This window comes from Cryptotermes secundus, unplaced genomic scaffold (genome assembly GCF_002891405.2).
Source record: "Cryptotermes secundus unplaced genomic scaffold, Csec_1.0 scaffold81, whole genome shotgun sequence".
NCBI lineage: Eukaryota > Metazoa > Arthropoda > Insecta > Blattodea > Kalotermitidae > Cryptotermes > Cryptotermes secundus.
Genome location: NW_019718023.1, coordinates 445446 through 464585, shown reverse-complemented (window position 1 = coordinate 464585; position 19140 = coordinate 445446). Strand labels below are relative to the sequence as shown.

The 19140-nt window shown below is 41.8% G+C and overlaps 1 protein-coding gene across 6 annotated transcripts in view; it reads right to left on the bottom strand.

Moving 5' to 3' along the window:
- Positions 1-1798: 1798 nt before the first annotated feature.
- The window catches only part of LOC111866210 (paired box protein Pax-6), a 259392-nt gene continuing 242050 nt past the window's right edge, over positions 1799-19140 (bottom strand). For 5 of the 6 annotated variants that reach the window (XM_023856174.2, XM_023857820.2, XM_033752651.1 and 2 more), the window contains 3 exons: positions 18503-18838; positions 14566-14756; positions 1799-4329 (listed from right to left, as the gene is read on the bottom strand). In XM_023856174.2, coding sequence (XP_023711942.1) covers positions 3700-4329; positions 14566-14756; positions 18503-18838 — 1157 coding nt within the window. In that variant the 3' untranslated portion in view covers positions 1799-3699. The remainder of the gene's footprint in view (positions 4330-14565; positions 14757-18502; positions 18839-19140) is intronic. The other variant, XM_023858619.2, reaches the window with a different exon arrangement.

Below are 19140 nucleotides of genomic sequence, written 5' to 3'. Positions count from 1 at the left end.
GTTACTACAAATCATTCATTTCATTTCAACGCACTATATTTTCCAAAGTAATACACATAGAAATACGATGGTTACATTAAGAGAACCGCAAACTCACTAAGTTTGCATCGTGATACACCAGTTGGCAGCACAATTGCATTGTCTCACAAAATGGCGACGAAGCTGGAAAAGAGTTTCTGTGTGTTGGAATATGCGAGATGTTCGTCTGTTATTGCAGTGCAGCGTGCATTCGGAGCAGAGCACAGAAAAGATCCGCCATGTAAACAAAGGATTCTGCGGTGGTATGGGCAGTTTAAGGATACTGGGTGTCTGTGTAAACGGAAAAGCACGGGGCGACCAATATAGTGTTTTGAAATTGAATGAATCATTTATAGTAACTCTGTATTTTAAATAATCACACCTCACTTTCACAGGAACATTGCGTGATGGCGTAACATTGTAAGAGGAGGAAGATAATTATTAAACTGTGTTCATCACTTATCTAAATATTGCCGTCTGTGTTTCCGCTTCTCTCACTTTACCTGATTATTTCGAGATAAACCATACCAAAGTTCCATACTCCGCTAACACTTTACCAACACACTTGACTTCGTCTCAGGTCCATGCTAATACGCCAATGTGTGTTATGTTATTTAAACATATTTCATTTATTTCATATTCCAATTTTTTATCTTAACAAAACTCTAGATACATATATATATTTATATGAGTATATATCCATGTCGCTCATTTATTCAACATTAGCGTCTGAAGTAACTTCTTATGACTCCAACAAAACAGCAAAATTTACACTGGACACTTGAAGTTATTCTTTTAAAGATCATATTTGCTTAACAGAATAATCATATAACTCTGAAAATGAGCTCTCTTTATCAACCTGTTATCGCCTGTAATTCAGGATATTAATCATTACATTAGTCGATGTTGAAACACTTACTAGTAAAGTAAAGTAAAAGTAAAATTATCCCTGTACCAGGCCGTGGAGGCCCATAGGGTTGTGAGATGTTGAGGTTCCAACATTTTCTAGACAATCGGCTCAAAGATGGCGGTAAGGTTGTCAGCCTTACGCGCCGGCCGCTCTTTACTCCCCAGGAAAATTATTTAATTAATTCCTGGTACTCATTTCTGTTAGAGGCTGAGTCGACCCCAGGGCCATAGTGCGGCTGGAAGGATTAGGTCAACTTATTAGAGCGAGTAAAAATATATAGACCTTTCTGAACCATGTCAAACTTCTTACAGACAAAAATGTACACAGAGCTGGTTGCAATGAAAGTTACTGTCTAGACTTTGCGGGAGCACGCAGTGGCGTAGTTGGATGAGCCACTATGCTACAAGCCGGAAGGTCGCAGTTTCGTTTCCCGAAGGGGTTACTGGATATTCCAATTGATCGAATCCCTACAGCCGCGCTATGGACTTGGGGTCGACTCACCCTCTAACAGAAATGAGTACCAGGAATCTTCCTTGGGGGTAAAGGACGACTGGAGCGTAAGGCTGACAAACTCACCGCCATCTGTGAGCCGATTTTCTAGAAAATGTGGGAACCTCGATGTCTCACAAACACATAGGCCTCCAAGGCCTGTTACAAGGGTAGCTTTACCTTTTATGAAGACTTATGCCTGGGAGGTACTCGGTTGGAATCCCACCTGTTGTCTTAGCTGAGGGTTTTCTTTTGGTTTTCTTCAGTTCCTCCATCATCCATCATCTTACTATTCGATGCGGTCTCTGTACTGAAAGGATTGTAAAGTATCCCACAAACCCCTTACTATAACTGCACATTATCACACATTCATAGTAAAAATTCGGTTTTCAAATTTTATTCATTCAATTTCAATTAGTATTTTCTCAGAATAACATAAGTATTACATGTTTTCGGTGATGATTGAATCTGAATTTTTCAAGCAACAGTTCCTACAGTTCTAACTGAAATTGAAAGCCTCAAACTCTGTTATCACATCGCAATGAAAGTATGTTCACATTGAAAGGGAAATTTTTAGCATTTGTGCAGTTATTTATAGTAAAATATTGGTCACAAATACATTTAATCATTTCTTCATTCTAATTATATATTTACCACTTCACAGAATAACAGAAAAGTTAGATTTTCCAACTGTTGAGTTAAACTGCACACTTTAATACTCCTCTATATTTTCATAAGTGAAGTGAAACAATTAGAATTATAATTGCCTTATGGCTAATGGATGTCTTTGAAATGTTTTATATATAACAACCAATAGAACTTCTTTGATTATAAAATGTCTTTCATTTCAAAACATTTATTTTTATTATACATATGTATATGAATTTCTGATTTGTTTGTGGCTCAAACGAAAGAAAGTTGAAAGTAACTTTTGACGTTAGAAGCCATACGCTTGCCTTCATGACCTTATTACAACAAACTCTTGTGAGTTTTCTTTGCTCCAGAGGACAGCCTGTTATTTGCCGCTCTGTATGTTCACATATGTGACCTATTATTATGTAATTTTCTGTAGCATAAATGTCGTAGGGTAGAGCAGACGCCATAATATAAATCTAGTATGCAGTTAAGTTAACAAGGTGAAAATTTGATAAGATTCAAATAATGTGACGATATTTACTTGCGATAAACATCGTACAATTGTGATTCAGCGGCAAATCGGTCAAGCTTAGATCTACCCGCTTAATTCTTTCTTTGTGACATTAAATTTTTCATGGATGTGTCAGTTCTAACTTCTTTCTGTACCTAAAAGCTTTCTCAGTTTAACAGATGAGAGATTCAAAGCCATTAGACTTTATTTATACTGCGGTTTGTCATTTAAACTTTCCAGAACCTAAACAAGCGATTCTTTAAATCTTGTCACTGAAAGCGAAAAAGAGTTAAAAGAAATGATGAAAGAGTAAGATAAGATTATGAAAAAGAAGGTGAAAGGACAGAGAGAGACGTTTCGAATTAATGTCCTGCCTTCATTTTCTGTATAGGAGAGAAAAGTAGATAAGCTTACTTTGGACGGAGTTGCACAGATGTAGCAACAGAAGCCCTGAGAGAGCCACTGAGAACATTGAAGCAGTTTGAAGCCTCTATAAGGGCCAGAGTAGAGAGATATGAAGATGAAAGCAGCACATTCATCATCGGTAAAAATTTACGTGACTGCAGGCTTACATCCCAAGTGACAGTACTCTGAAACAGGATGCCCCTCCCCTATTTAGGAAAATTTTGGATAGTTTATGTTCTTAAGGTTCTGAATTCTACGGGCACTACTCCCTATGACATATTTTTTTAGTTCACCATGTTGGGTTGAGATGTCTATTGCACAAGAAGTTCTGTAGTACAGCTATTTAGGGCTCTACAATGCCCCCTTTGTAATCTTGCCTTCATTTTTGACAAATAGTACCATATCTGTTAGAATATTGTTTTCGTCATTTTCCAACTACCGACTTTTATAAGAGTACTGTGTTTCGGAAAGTTTCTTACATTTAGATCTTCATAATACGAAAAAAGTTCCACCCTTTTGGACACCTCATTGTCTCTCTTCTGAAGGGAGCAACAGTGGTTTTCTTTCGTGTCCTGATCGCCTGAAGACGGATATGCAACCATTTGCCGAAACAGACTGGTTAAGCCCAAAATAAAAGTTTTTAACAATGTGTCACACCAACGACAAAGCAACTTTAAATGTTAACACCGTCTTAGTTCTGTTGTGAAGCTCTCTAGTCTAGGTGTGTACCTCATACTCTTTCCCGGTCATACTTGGTGAGTTGCAGCGGCTCTGCCTTATCTTCCGCCCCACCGAGAGGACTGTTGGACTGTGGTCGAGATTGCCCCAGGTGCTGCTGGAGGGACAGCAACCTGGAGCGGTCTTCAACCTCGTCATCTGTATGATCGTTCACGTTGATCTCCTCAGAATCTGATGAACTGTTTGAAGCATACCCATAAGCGGCTGGTGATACAAGGTGCGAAGTTGAAGTGGTCAGCATCCGGTGGTTGGGGAGGGCTTTGAACGCGCTATTTTCTCCTCCCATCTGCAGAAGAAGTTGCGTTGTCTGATTCAGCCCCACCCCTGAGGCTGCTGAATGCAGATGATGATGATGATGATGACGTACTATAGTAGTATTGTTGCAAAGGGTGGAGGGTTGTGGAGAGCCAGGGGTGGAAACGCCCTCCGGAGAGCCAGGAATGGTGGTTGTTGAAGTGCTGTTGGAAGTGGTGCTGGTGGTGATATTGTGGTCTCCGTATGGTGCAGAGGGACGAGGTGGGGTTGTTGGTTGTTGCGACGGAGGCGGGGGAGGTGAAGAGCGTTTTAGGAGGTTCATGCGCTGGTGACGTCTCCATTTTGCGCGTCTGTTGGAAAACCAAACCTGGGAGTCAATGGGAAAGTATAACAACCCTGTTTTAGTTATTTGTTCGCTCTTTGCAATAATATAACACATTAACAGATAGGTCAGAGTCGGTGTTATTGTTCTCTGAAATATTTATTTTAGAGATGAGTCAGCGCAGAATTTTACGTCGAAAGCATCAGAACAGAAAAAATTCAGATTCAAAGTAAGATTTGAGGTTTTCACGGTGTTGACTATGAAGATCCCGTCTTCTTGGATGTGGCACCCTGTAGATATTTTGATAACCTACTTTTCGAAGGAACATATTGTTTCCATCTTCAGGGTATAAGAAATCCACGAGCGATGAACCAGCGTAAGCAGGTGTACAGACCTCTGCTCACGCTGGTTCATTGCTCGCGAATTTCTTATACCCTGAAGATGGAAACTATATGTTCCTTCGATACGTCGGTTAACAAAATATTTACAGAGTGCCACATCCAAGAAGACGGCATTCTTCAATTCAGATTCAACTTTAAAGTGAAAACCAACGACTAATTTTGTATTTAATTTCAACTGGCTCACACAACTTCAGTGAGGAAGAATATTTTCTTCTGAGATGTGACGCTGTGTCATTGGATACATTTTAATCGAAGTTTCGGAGGGAAGTACTGACTCCTACTTCTGAACCCCGCTTATTTCTTGCTTGCTCACTCTTCGATAATGAACATGGAAGCAGTTCTTTCCTACGAAACGTTGGGGAACGTTTACTTGTCTACATGAGTTCACATCCCAAAACACAGTGTCTTCATAGTTAATTGCTGTGAGAAACTCGAATCCGACATGTTTAAGACTGAAACTTTTGGTAAAATCTGCATTTTGTGCAGATAACAGGTAAGACTTTTACCTTGATTGCAAGGACAGAATGTTAGTACAGTTAATTTCAAACTAACATTAGCTTTGATAAGGAGAACTGTAACACCGATCCTCTTTTTGTAGCCTCCCTAAAAGATTACATCGCGGCAATTAAGTAGACAAGTAGGTGCCATGTTTGCCATGCTGTCAATTGCATATTTTATAAATGTAATTGAATTATCTGCGCCTAAAACTTTTTAAAATATTTGTTTATATTTATGGCTTATTCAAATCCTGACCTGAACTTTGAATTACTTTACAAATACAGTATGCGCCAAAAGTTCAATACCGAAACTCGCGCATCTCAAACGCGCATGTGCATTTGTCGCCGGGGCATAGCTCCAGCCGCACGTGTTCCCAGTAGTGAAAAGGAAGTTGTGTTGTGCAGTTGTTGGAAATGGGTCTCCCGACGGAGGTAAAAGTATTCATAGTTGAGTATTATTTCCGCGCATACGAAAGTGGTCGCCAGACAACTCGCTTCCTTGGTTTTGAGCAGCCAGATGTTATTGTCCAGAAACCGCTACACAGTACACGTGTGACGGTATGGTGTGCCGTCTCAGCACACGGTATATTAGGCCCCTATTTCATTGAGGATGAGGAAGGCAATGCTCTTACCGTCACCCAAGAACGCTACAGGGACATGGTGATCGGACCATTTCTTCAGGATCTGAGAAGGTTCTGTCATGCAAGGGGCCTTCACATGAAGAGACAGTGGTATCAACAGCACGTCTTTTCATTTCAGTACTGAATTTGGCGCATACTCTATATACCAGACTGAGTGCGCTAGTGATATACAGCGTGAATATTTTCTTATTGCTGTGTGTGTTTAAACAAAAACGGATAGTTAAAAATTTCCTCATGAAATCTGTATTTCATCAGACTTTTCGTTACGTATGTTGAAACTCAGAATATATGAGTTAACAATAATAAATCTGTGGGAACTGTAATGAACTTAGAAGCAGTAAGTGTGGCACGGGCGTTTTTGCAAGAAGAAATTGATTGTAGAAATTTTGCACCATTCGTTCAAACAGTTTCTTTTTGCTGGTAAATTCTTCTACAAATTTCAGTCGTTTTTGTTACTTTTATTTATAACTTTAAATGTGAAATATTAATGTTAAATTTTTACAAAATTATTTTCCGTTTACTGAAAATGAAGGATTAAAAGGAGCTAAGAAAAATAAAAAATTCTCTCACTTGAAATGAATACAGGACTATGTGCAGACGTCCAGTCTGATTAAAAAATATCTTCATAAATTCAAAACCAGAAGTTCAACAAAAAAACCTTGTTGGATGATAGAGCTTATAAGTCAAACCCAGGGCCTTTTAAATGTACAATTTTTGTACATACTTTAAATCGGAATAAACGCATGGTTATGTCAGATAATGGAAAAGTGCAGCCTTCTAGAATATGATGGTATACATTTTCGATACGCTTCTGTATTTAATTTCTGTAATGAGAATATTACTTATATATTTACATTGTTGATGCGTAAGTTTTTATAAGGACAGAAGTTACCTGTATAATACGCAGAAAATAAAATTCTGTCTTGCAATAGAATTGTTTTATATGCCGCCAATAGTCTGTTAATCCTATATATATAATTTCAGAACTCAGTATGAATAAACCATATTTGATACTCATTTTGTCCTTTCTAAAATTAAATATAAAGTTATCATTTATATAAATAAGTTCTATTCATTTAAATTCGTACACTACATACTTCTTATTGGCATAAAATTATATATATTATTCATTTCTAAGCATTATATGAATTTAAACTTGGTTACAGACTATAAATATGAAGGGAAGTTCCAATATCACCATATGATGACATTTCCAACGAATGTCAATATTGATCTTGTGAGAGTGTAGCATTTTATAGATTAAAATTATTGACATTTTGAGCTTTATCCATTGTTCTGTTTTTATTTCTAAAAAAAGGACTGTGGAAAATATCCCCAAAGTCGAGAATTGTATTAATGTGCCATTGTCAGAGATTCTTTACCTCATTTTGTAGGTTAGATCTTGCTAATCGTTCATTTATACTAAGTCAGTTCTTCATTGAATTCACATCCTTGGTGATTGTTCTCAAGATTATTTCTTGTATAAAGAAATTATGAAAATTATACGTGGCAAGTTCCAAAAAAAAAAAAATCCTAAAGTAAGTTAGGAATAATGTTAGTGTAGTCGAAATCTTAGGCACGCCGCAGGTAAAGACAGACCTCACGCTTCTTTCAACTTGTACGATATAAACAAGGACGAACCTCATAATTCTGGCACCTCTGTACATGTTACATGCTGTTTTGCACCTTTACTAATCTTGAGGTTTCCAATGTACGTCCCACAACAGCTGTAAGCCGCAAGAAATGCAAGCTACGATGCTATATACAAAATATTTACTTATTATTATAATTAGATGTTGCGTGGTTTCTTGAACCATGTAAGTAGGGCATCATTCCGGACACCCTTCGAGTGACTGGATAATTTCTGGGGAGGAATTAATTTATGAAGCTGTGAATATCTTGACCACATTACGTCGACTCGTATAGTGATTCATTAATCGGAAAGGATTTGTAAGGAAACAATCGTGGATTAATCGTGGTCCTACACCGCTATTTTCTTGGAGGAAGTGAGGAAAACCACGAAATATCTCAGTAAGAAGAGTAGATTTCTTGATCGGGATTCGAACGCAACCCAAACCGAGTAGGAGCCTAAATTATTATCGTCAATCCAACTGTTAGATTGGTAATTTACTAGAATTAAAAGCTGTGTGTCTTTGCACAACACTCCATATTAATTTCGATAGATATCACGTGATTTATTGTCAGACGAGCAGGTCCGGACAGGATAGAGACATGCTCATTCAGGCATCTCTCTATCCCGTCTCTTAAGGCTCGCTTTGGGACTCAATTTTTGATACGTGTGACGTGCTAACATTTTGATTTTTGTGTAAATCATACCCGTATATAAAATTAAATTTTTCTTTTTAAATTCCCTTAGTGGGGGGGTGGAGTCCAGCTGTGTCCACTCGGCACGGCGGCCACTGATTGGCCTATTGTAGCCTGCCCCGGTGATTATGATGATGTAGAATTTGGTGGAATGAAGATTGGCAGAGGAAACTGAAGTACTCGGAGAAAACCCGCCCCAGCGCCACTTTGTCCACCACAAATCCCACTTGACCAGACCCGGGATCGAACCCGGGCCGCCGCGGTAGGAAGCCAGCGACAAATCGCTTGAGCTATATATAACGACACTTTTCCAGCTGCAATGATTATACGTCAAATGATAATGCCACTTGGAATTATAAAGAATAAAGTAAAAAAGGTAAAAGGTAAAATTGTTCACGTGCTTAAATAATTAAGCGCTAAGCCATGAAGGCGGATGAAGAAGTGGATGTATAGATCCATGTTTTCTTGAACTCAGCATTAGTTGCAGGTGAGTGGTCAGCTTTACGCCCCGGCCGCTTTACCTCCGGGCGAAGTGCTCGCGGCACATATTGGATAGTTGATTGAGTGGCCCCCCAGAGCCGGTCTGGACGATGTGGAGAAAAGAAAATTCTTGACTCTACCGGGACTCGAACTCAGACCACTCGATCATCCAGTCCCTTGAAGTCGCTGCACCCACTACGCCATCCCGGTTTCATTTAGGGGTAAATACAGTGGATGGAATTGGCCATCTGTTTTAAGGTATGAAAATTATTTTATTCTGAGAAGTGAAACGGCGTACCACAAGATAGGGCGACAAGTTGCTCCTATATATTAGTAATTATCTATCAGCTGCGCCTCTGTGGTCTTGTGGTCAGAGTTCCTGGCTACAGATCCAGAGAACCCGGGTTCGATTCCCGGCGCTACCAGATTTTCTGAGACGTAATGCGTCTAGAACGGGGTTCATTCAGCCTCGTGAGGATAATTGAGGAGCTATTTGAAGGAAATGACGGCTCCGGTCTAGAAAACCGAAATTAACAGCCGTGGGGATTCGTTGCGCTGACCACGCGACACCCTCTAACCACTAAAGTTGGCACTAACTTCGCCGACAACCGGCGGTCGCTCGGTCGATATACTTCGCTTGCTGACTAAAGCCACGGAGTTTTTTATCTATAGTTTCACGTCACATGAGGCAGAGGCATTTGTATTCGTCACCGGGGGGAGCAGCATATGTCAAGTGACTTACCAGGATTTGTCAAGGGGGCTGAAGTTATTAGAGCCGGTATAACGGACAAGGTTCAAATTTGGAAATTGTCGAGTGGGAATCGCTCATCTTAGGCTTCCGCCATAATGTCTCTTTATCTAATATGGGAAGCGGTGTTAACTATTCTGTTGGAGAAAAAGGCCATCTTAAAGTGGCCGTGCCATCACAGAATAATGAAGAAAAACCAGCAGTCATGTCCAGAACTGGTTTCGAACCACCGAATACAACGCTTGAATGATCGACCTGAGACTTGTATCGTCATTAATTTGGTGATTTATAGGGATGTGTCAGACGTGGCTGTGTCCATCAGTATTCTTACAGACTTACTCTGAGCTGTAATTTGGTAAAGCTGAGGAAGTCTGGCTTCGTTTTGCCATCTTCGGAACCAGTTTCAAGATGCGGATTGCCGAGCAGGTTAGCCTAGCAGTAACTCTGTAGATGTGTATTTGGAACGTGCCCGATTGGATTCACTCCCGAAACACCGACTATTAGATTGAAGTTTTTCGTGGACTTTGCGAGCCGTTCCAAGCTAGTTCCAGGAGAGTACCTCCATTATACAAAGATTGCTTCCTTTAAATGTTTTCTAATTAATTATCAACCAATCACGCTGCTGTTCGACTTTGTATACTCTACAAGGTAGCCGGGATAGCTCAGTCGGTATAGGGGCGGGCTACGAGCTGAACGGCGCAGGTTCGATTCCCAGCAATGCAAGATTTCTCTCTTTTCCACAGCGTCCATACCGGTTCTGGGGTTCACTCAGCCTCCCACATAATTGGTACGGGGAATATTTCTCAGGCGTAAAACGGCCGAGGCGTGAAGCTGACCTCTCACCTCCATCAAGCGCCGAGGTCAAGAAACGTGGAGTTAGGCCCCCATACGACTTCATAGCGTGATGCCTAATTAATTAGGCATAGGAACAACTTTGCCTTTTTACCCTGTATACAACTACGCACAAACCATAAGTCAGTAAATCTGGAAATAGGCTGATTTGCTTACCAGCCTCTTGATTCAGTTTTGCAGCCTAAGATCTATCACTTCCGTACAAAATTTCAGTGTATTCTGTAGTCCTCGAGACTCTTCCTTCAGGCGTAAGATACAAAAGGGATCCATCAGTGAAGCTGGATTAAGCATCTGCAGAGTCGCCTGAAAGTTCTGTCTGTCTCTGTCTCGAATTAAGGTCACCTTGTCTAGCCGCAACAGACCAGACCTTGCGACGAAGCGGCCTCCATGTCGCAGAGAATACAGGGACAAGACTACGGCCTGGACGACCGGCGAACCAAGGGACAGAGATGTGTCTCTTCGCCGTAAACAGACCGATCTGGGTCCCACGCAGCCTTCTGTCTGCTGAAGGCGCTTTCCCTGTAGCAAGGCTACTGGCACGAGAAGCTAACCACTCAACTGTATCTGGTTCCCAGGAGCTATATATCCACTCCCCCATACGCCATCATGGGACTGTGTTTAATTAATTTCTGCTTCTATCTATCTATCTATCTATCTATCTATCTATCTATCTATCTATCTATCTATCTGTCTATCTACGTTGCTCCCACTTGGAACATAGGGCATCAGTTAAACCCTTTGTTTCACTTCAGTTTCTTAATTTTAGGCAGACGGTAGGACTCCTTGAACGGGGGATCAGCCCTTCGCAAGGCCGCTACCTGCATAGGACAAGACAAACACAGAATAAACGCAAATATCCATGCCTTGAGTGGCATTCGAGCCCACGATCCCAGTGTTCGAGAGGGCGAAGAGAGTTCATCCCTCGGAGCTCCCGGTCACTGTGGTCGGCTTGTGCCTGTACAACTCGATCCATTTCTCTGTTGGTTCATACTAGATTTGTGCGTTACGGCTTTGAGTGAACTCAACAACTCGAAGATAGTTTCTGTCCATCTGGTTTTTTTCATCTCCGAAACTATTCTATGGATGTCGGTTACATTTTTTCTTGTGACTCATCGCGGTGGGTCATGCGGTAAAGTTTCTGGCGTCTGTTCGGGAATTAAGTGTTTCGAATACCGACGGAACCACAAACTGACTGAGGTTTTTCGTGTCTTTCTTCAGTTCCTTGAGTCAAATGCAAGTAAATTATTTTGAAATCGGCTACGACTACTTCCATTCAGTCCTTTCGAATTCATTATTCATTATCTTACTATCATTCAAAATTACAAGCCTATTACACGTATGTGAGCTACTTAATGCGTCGTTAAGTTAATCATGATTAAATAAACAGTTCTAAATTTGCACTAAATGCTCCAGAGCGAATTTTGTTTTGGTTCATATCAGTCCGCATGCCACGGCAGATCTGCATATAACTTAAAAAGAAAATTTTCGATTTCCTGAAAGATGATCTGTCGAAATAAAACGGAACAAAGCATCAAGTACAGGGCCTGTTAAGGTCTACATCTCTTGTTTGAAATGTTTTGTATGTCACGCTCTTTCTAGGGAAGTATATCGAAGAATTTCTTTTTCAAAGTGTGCCCTATTTGTACAAATTTAAACTGACTATTTTTGAAAGAGCAGGAATAGAAACCTTTACCTACGCACCAAAAAATATACATTATAATTGACTACATATCAGGAAAGTCAAGGGAAATATATAGCAAATAAAAGCCCGATGTCATTACGTACGAAGATCTACAAAACGGATTACTTTTCCAAAAATTTTGTCACAGTAACGGAACATTTCCGCCGGTCACGGTAGCCGAGCGGTCTAAGGCATGTACAGTCTTCGCTCGCTTGGAAACCGGGATCGTGGGTTCGAATCCCACTCAGGGCATGGATGTTTAGTTTGTGTGTGTGGGTTTTTCTGTGTTTGTGTACAGGTAGAGGCCTTGCGACGAGCTGATCACCCGCCCAAGGAGTCCTACCGAATGTTTAAGATCTAGAAACACCGAAGTGAACGGAGAAGTTCATGGAGGTAGGCCTAGGCCCACTGGGGATGTAGTGCCAAGGGGGGGGGGAAACGGAACATTTCCAGACACTATGACTCGTACTGTCATTGGTTTCGTAATTTTCGGGACACTTTTATATGTCTATTTAAGTTAAGTGATTGGATTGCTACCACTTACTGACCAAGATGCGAAGAAAAGAGAACGGGCCAAATTTAACAAAACTTCCAAAAGAAAAACTGGCCACTTTAAAATTACCTCCCTATGAAGTTATGACTTTTCAGGCGGCCGCTTGCTCTGCCTGTTAACATCTGAGCCAGTTTTGGAGTTTTAATTAATGAAATAATAAGTTATCATCCAAATTTACAGATATTCAGTAGTAAGATAAAAATGTCTCTTTGCTTAACTAATTAACCACTACGCTGTGAAGGCGTATGGAGAAATGGATGTATAGGTCCACATTTTCTTGACCTCGATACTAGCTCGTGGTGATGGGACAGTCTCACGCTCCTGTCGCTTTACCCCCGCGGTAGGCATTTACAAAATTGAATTAAATGGTTAATGTTACCTATTAGCCTATGTACGTGCACATGACTTTATGATTACCTAAAAATACCAAAATGTAAGATTGCTGTAGAGACAAACCCAGTTCAGGTTAGGCTTTTATGTACCGGATGGTGTAAAAATAAAAGAATTTGCGTTTTAAAGAAATGAAAACGAAAGACTCTTTGGATTAGAATGAAAGTCGCATATACAAGTAAGTTGTGTAAAATATACCCAACGGCATATAAAAGTTTTGTTCATTTCGATTAATTCCTACGTAGAAAATTAATTTTCCACTCTGAGAACTCGAAATATGTATTATTATAGTCATATTACCGTCCGTTTCAAAATGTGGGTTAAAAGTATAATTTAATTTATTTATCAAGTCTACAGAATGTTCTCCAGGTTTTACAGAATTAAATCTGTTAAATATCCATGAAGGATTCCTTGGACGGGGGATCAGCCCATCGCAAAGCCGCTACATACACAAACACAGAATAAATGCACACAGATATCTATGCCTCTATGCCAGGAGCCCAGTGTTCGTGCGAGCGAAGACAGTTAACGCCTCAGACCGTGCAGGCACTCTGACTGGTTTTCCCTATATAGGAGTACGCATTTCCTCCAAGACACATAGCCTATGAGATACATTAACTTCTGTATAATCCTCCACTTTTACCACTTCTAATGTATTTTTGTGGAAAGTACTGTCTTCGTTCATTTGGAAACCGGGATCTTGGGTTCGAATCCCACTCAGGGCATGGATGTTTAGTTTGTGTATAGGTAGAGGCCTTGCGACGAGCTGATCACCCGCCCAAGGAGTCCTACCGAATGTGTAAGATCTAGAAGAACCGAGGTGAACGGAGAAGTTCATGGAGGTAGGCCTAGTACCACTGGTGCCGTAGTGCCAAGGAAAAAATATATAAAAAAATGTATTTTTGCTCCACAAGCTATATCCCAGCTAGATGGAGTTCAATTTAATGTTTAAGTTTTAGTTTATGGCGTTCGGTTTTATTACACTCTGTAGATTTGTGTCCACACAGTAGCAGGTCTTAGCGTTACTGACTCGTCGCATATAAGCATAATTACATTGGATTTCCTCTCCTATTTGCTACGCTTATTATTGCCTTTACCACCTTTACTACCTTTACTACCTCTACACTTCTCTCCCACCACTTTCTATATTTACTCTTCCAGTCTATCCATTATCATCTTTACCACCTTTACTCGGCGCGGGGATAGCGTAGTTAGCAACTGGCTACGGGGTGGCCGGCCGAGGGGTCGGATTTCGAGTCCTGTTAAGGTAAAGAATTTTCTATTCTCCACGTAATCCAGACCGGCTCTGGGGCCCACCAAGCCTCCTATCCAATGGGTACCGGGGGCTGTTTCCCCGGGGATAAAGCGGCCAGGGCGTGGAGCTGAGCACTGACTTCCATGTACCAAGATCAAGAAAACGCCTTCATGACACAGCGCGTTATTAATCAGGCACTGGGATAACTTTTCCTTTAACTTTCCCACCTTCACTCTTCCCTCCCATCCCTCACTACCTTTACTACCTTCACTCTTCCCTCCCATCCCTCACTACCTTTACTACCTTCACTCTTCCCTCCCATCCCTCACTACCTTTACTACCTTTACTATCTTTGCTCTTTTCGAGCTTTATATTTACATTTCTCCATAATCTAAAAAGACGATTTATTCATTAATTGTTATGAGAACAGAAAGGAAAAGGGAGAGTGGTGTATGTACCTGTACTCTGGCCTCCGACAGACTGGTCTTCGAAGCCAGGCGTTCTCTTGTGCTGACGCATGGGTAATGGCTCTTCTCAAACTCTTTCTCAAGCTCCTCCAGTTGGTCTGGACTGAATGTAGTCCGATTTCTCCGAAATTTGGGCTGTTCCGAACCGTCCAAACTCCCCGTCTCATCCTTGCCGTCAACATCTGCAACAATTGAAGTCTCATTGTCGGAATGTTTTACTGGCGAAACGCCGAAATGTTATGAAATTCCCAGCTGGCTCACTTAACTGAAGGCGGGGTAACTATATCGGGCTGGAGGGCCGAAGAATCGGGGTTTCATTCCAGTGCAGAGACACGAGATTCTTCTCTGCAGGGACAAAACTGCTTCTGTGGGCCACATAACTTTCTATCCAGTGGAGACCAGCGACCGTATCCCCGGGGATAAAGCGGCCGGGGCGTCAAACTTACCTCTCACCCCCATATAGTGCCGAGGTTAGGAGTGCGTAGAATTGTGAACTCCACGCCCCAACTTGTCTTCATAACGCAATGCTAATTAGTGCAGTGCAACATTAACATTCTTTGAAATGACTGTCTAATTCAACGGGCTAAAAATTTATAGATATCCCTGTAACAGGTCGTGAAGGCCCATAAGATTGTGAGATGTCGAGGCTCCCACATTTTCTAGACAATCGGCTCATAGACGTCGGTAATGGTGTCTGTCTTATGCGCCGGCCTTCCATTACCCCCCCAGGAAGATTCCTGATACTCGTTTCTGTTAGAGGCTGAGTCTATCCCGTGCCATAGTGCGGCTGGAAGGAATAGGTCAACCGAAAAATCCAGCGATCTCATTAAGAACTGAGCCTGCGACTTTCCGGGTTATAGCGCAGTGCCTCAACCAACTACGCTACCGCGTGTCCAACATAACGGGCTTGGGGAGCTTACTGTTGATTAGCTAAATACCCAAGCACTTCAAGAAACCGGAAGTTTGATGACGCGTACACAAGAGCCCGCCGTTCCTTCCTGTCCTGAACTAGGTGACTTCTACGTCCTTACGTAAGAAGAATGAAGTCCGACTGGCGGCCAAAGTTCGATCTCAGGTCTGGTCAAATGGGATTTGTGGTGGGCAAAGTGGCGCTGGGGCAGGTTTTCTCCGAGTACTTAAGTTTCCCCTGCCAATCTTCATTCCACCAATTGCTACACAATCACCCTCACCTATCATCTGGGGCTGGTACAATAGGCCAGAATTGTATCACAACCCAAACGGGTTCTTTTCCAAAAGACTTTCCAACTAACCACAAGATCTAAGGTTCCTAGGGCAGTAGATGCTGATCCTGTGGTATTCTGGCATGTGACGCCGTGTATTCTACCTAACTGCGTTATGCCATATCTCAGTATGTACAGTACGTAATAATTCTTTTGTTGTATGATATGAGATCCTCACACTCGCGGTTATGAATAATTCTCTCTTCCGTGCACTCCGTTGAAAGCCACATGTTTCACTCTGTTTTCCTACTTAACTTATTCGTCGACCCTGACGACGGAGGCAACATTCCACTCCGAAACGTCGATTGATTTTCAACGGACTACATGGCGTTATATATCAGTGGACAGAACTCTTCATTCTTTTTGTTAAGTCCTACAGATCGGTCACTCGGGTCAGGCCACTGGCTATCTTACTCTGTAAGATCTGTCAACATGTCCATCAAATGAAATAGGATATTACGGTCTCATTCCGTAGCCTCGATAACTCAGTCGGTATAGCGACTGGCTATGGAACTAGATGACCGAGGGGTCGGAGTTCGAGTCCCGGTTGGGTCAAGAATGTTCTCTACTCTACGTTTTCCAGACCGGCTCTAAGGCCTAATCAACCTCTTGTCCAATTTGTACTGGGAGTTCTTTCACCGGAGTTACAGCGGCCGGGGAGTGAAACTAAACACTTATCTCCAGCTAGTGCCGAGTCAAGAAAACTTGGATCTATACATTCACTCCCCCATAAGTCATCATGGCCTACTGCTTATTAGTTAAGCAGAGGGGCAACTTTACCTTTTTTACCTTTACCTTAGCCTGAGCTCAGAGCTGACCACTCAGCCCATCTAGTTCCCAGGTGTACGATACGCCTGTAACTACAGCTGCAACACACCGCCAATGCGTGCCAGGTCTAGGCACTGGGCTTTTTTTTATTGCCATTGGGGTGGGACTAAGTCCCTTGTACTGCGGACACTTCTGGCCTATTGTACCTGCCCCAGATGATAGGTGAGGGTGATTGTGGAGCAATTGGCGGAATGAAGATTGGCAGGGGAAACTGAAGTACTCGGAGAAAACCTGCCCCAGAGCCACTTTGTCCACCACAAATCCCACTTGACCAGACCCGTGATCGAACCTGGGCCGCCGCGGTGGAAAGTCAGCGACTAACCGCTTGAGCTCTGGCGCGGCTTCATTAGAAAGTTACAAGATCCTATTTTCATTGTAGAGTAGAAAACAAAATCGCTATGACGGATATTTCTTTGAATACACGGGAAATTTTTCCTTTAAGATTGCCTACTTAAGTTATGGAGTTCTCTTAAAAATGTTTTACATGAGCTTAGTACATTATTCATGATCGTTTAATAAAAGAAGAAACAAGGTTTACTTGATTATTCAAATTTATGCCAAACGTGTGTTTAGAAATTCTTCAGTTGACTTGCATGCTCAGTACTCCTGTACCAAACGTCCGACATCCATTCTTAAAACAAGTGCCAAGAATATTTAAATACCACATGTTTTGGAATCTATGCAGTTTTGTACTGAGCAATGTGTTTATGTGATTTTGGGCCCGACAGCGTGTTACAGTAGCAGATGTTTCGTGAATTTTCAACGTGTCTTCAGGTTTTCTACGCCACTTCAACATAAGCCACGACCTGTTCCTCAAATCATTCCAAACTCGTGGCTAACAAATATGTAATTGAGAAAGCATCATTAAATATAGGGTGTCCGGTTGAAAGGTATCCAAAATAAAATCATTATATCTCAGAAAGAATTTATTATACACATTAATGGGTTACACAATTACAAAGGGAGACTATGAAAGATTTTTTACTGCGTATATAACTTTCTCAATAAGTTCAAATATGGGCTCCCTTGGTGGCACGAAAAATGTTTGGTGTTACCGTAGCCACAGCGTCCCTTATGCGGGCTTTCGGGCGTTGAAGCTTGTTGATCTTAACCTGGTAGACAATGTTCTTCACATAACTCCGCAAGAAAAAATCCACTGGGTTTAAATCTGGCGACCTAGGAGGCCAAGCGACTGGTACATCTCTGCCAATTTATATCCCAGCCATCTTTCTGTCCAGGTGATTCCTAACATGGTGGCAGAAATGTCTTGGCGCATGCGCGTAAGCCGGGCATGAAAAAGAAACTTTCAGAGCTTGCCTTTCCGATGACATAAACCGGATACGTGTATGAAAATTAGTTTCCGAGATATACATTTTATATTTTGGATACCCTTCATCCGGACACTCTATATAAGATCTACAAAGTTTCTGAAGATGGTACATAGCACAAATATAATTTTTCTGGACATTATCAATCATCCACTTTTTATCGAAAATAGTCTTGTTTATATTTCAAAACACAGTGTTTCGGACACTGAATTCTGTCTGCGTCTTCAGGTAAACCCTATTCACGTGGGCCCCAGTCGATAGTGATAGACCCTATCTCCGAAGATAGAGCCCAACTGAGTAGGTTTTACCTGAATAAGAGAAAACATGCAGTCTCCGAAACGTGTTTTGAAATATTAATAAGGCGGTGTTGTAGATAAGAAAAGGAGAATGGATAATGTCCAGAAAAATAATAGTCATTAAATATACAAAGAGTGTGTCCTTTATAACCAACCTCGATTACACTAATAAGAAACATTCGCATTTGATATGAATCGTGGAAATTGTATGGCGTCGAAAGAAGTTAGTACACACCGATAAGACGGGGCACCATGAGGTCTGAAGTCGATATAGCGGCTCCCTCGTGCTGGTGTCCGATGGATGTTGGGGACGCTGAAGACGCTGGCGATGTGCCGGCCGTCATGGCTGCAGCGGCCGCGGAACTGGTACCCGAGCCGCCCGGCGCGAGGCCGAGTGTAGGGGCCGGCCACAGGTGAGCGGGGTGCCACGGGAAGGCTGCGTACGGATGCGGGTGGTAGAGGCCGTAGCCAGCCGCACGCGCGAACTCGGCCGCCGCTCGCTCCGCAGCCCGGTTGCGCAGTATCCTGTTGATGCTGCTGACTGACGGGGCAGTCGCGTTCGTGCACACACCTGCAACGTAACGTTTGGTGATTAATTTGAGCAGCGTTAGGGCCGAGCGGTGGAGGTCCAGGTCTCTTCTGACACGAGCAGACATTGCAATAATTCAATTCATGTTTATTTACGTGCAAACTTAACAGCACAGAGGCCAATTACAAAGCTAGCACGAATAGAGAAATACACAAAATAATTAAAAAACAAAATACAAAAATTGTAGTCTATATTAATTACACAGTTAGCATGAATAAGATATAGAAGCAAACATATACAGACAAAACCACAATGTGAGAATTTGAGTTTCAAATAGAGCAGCA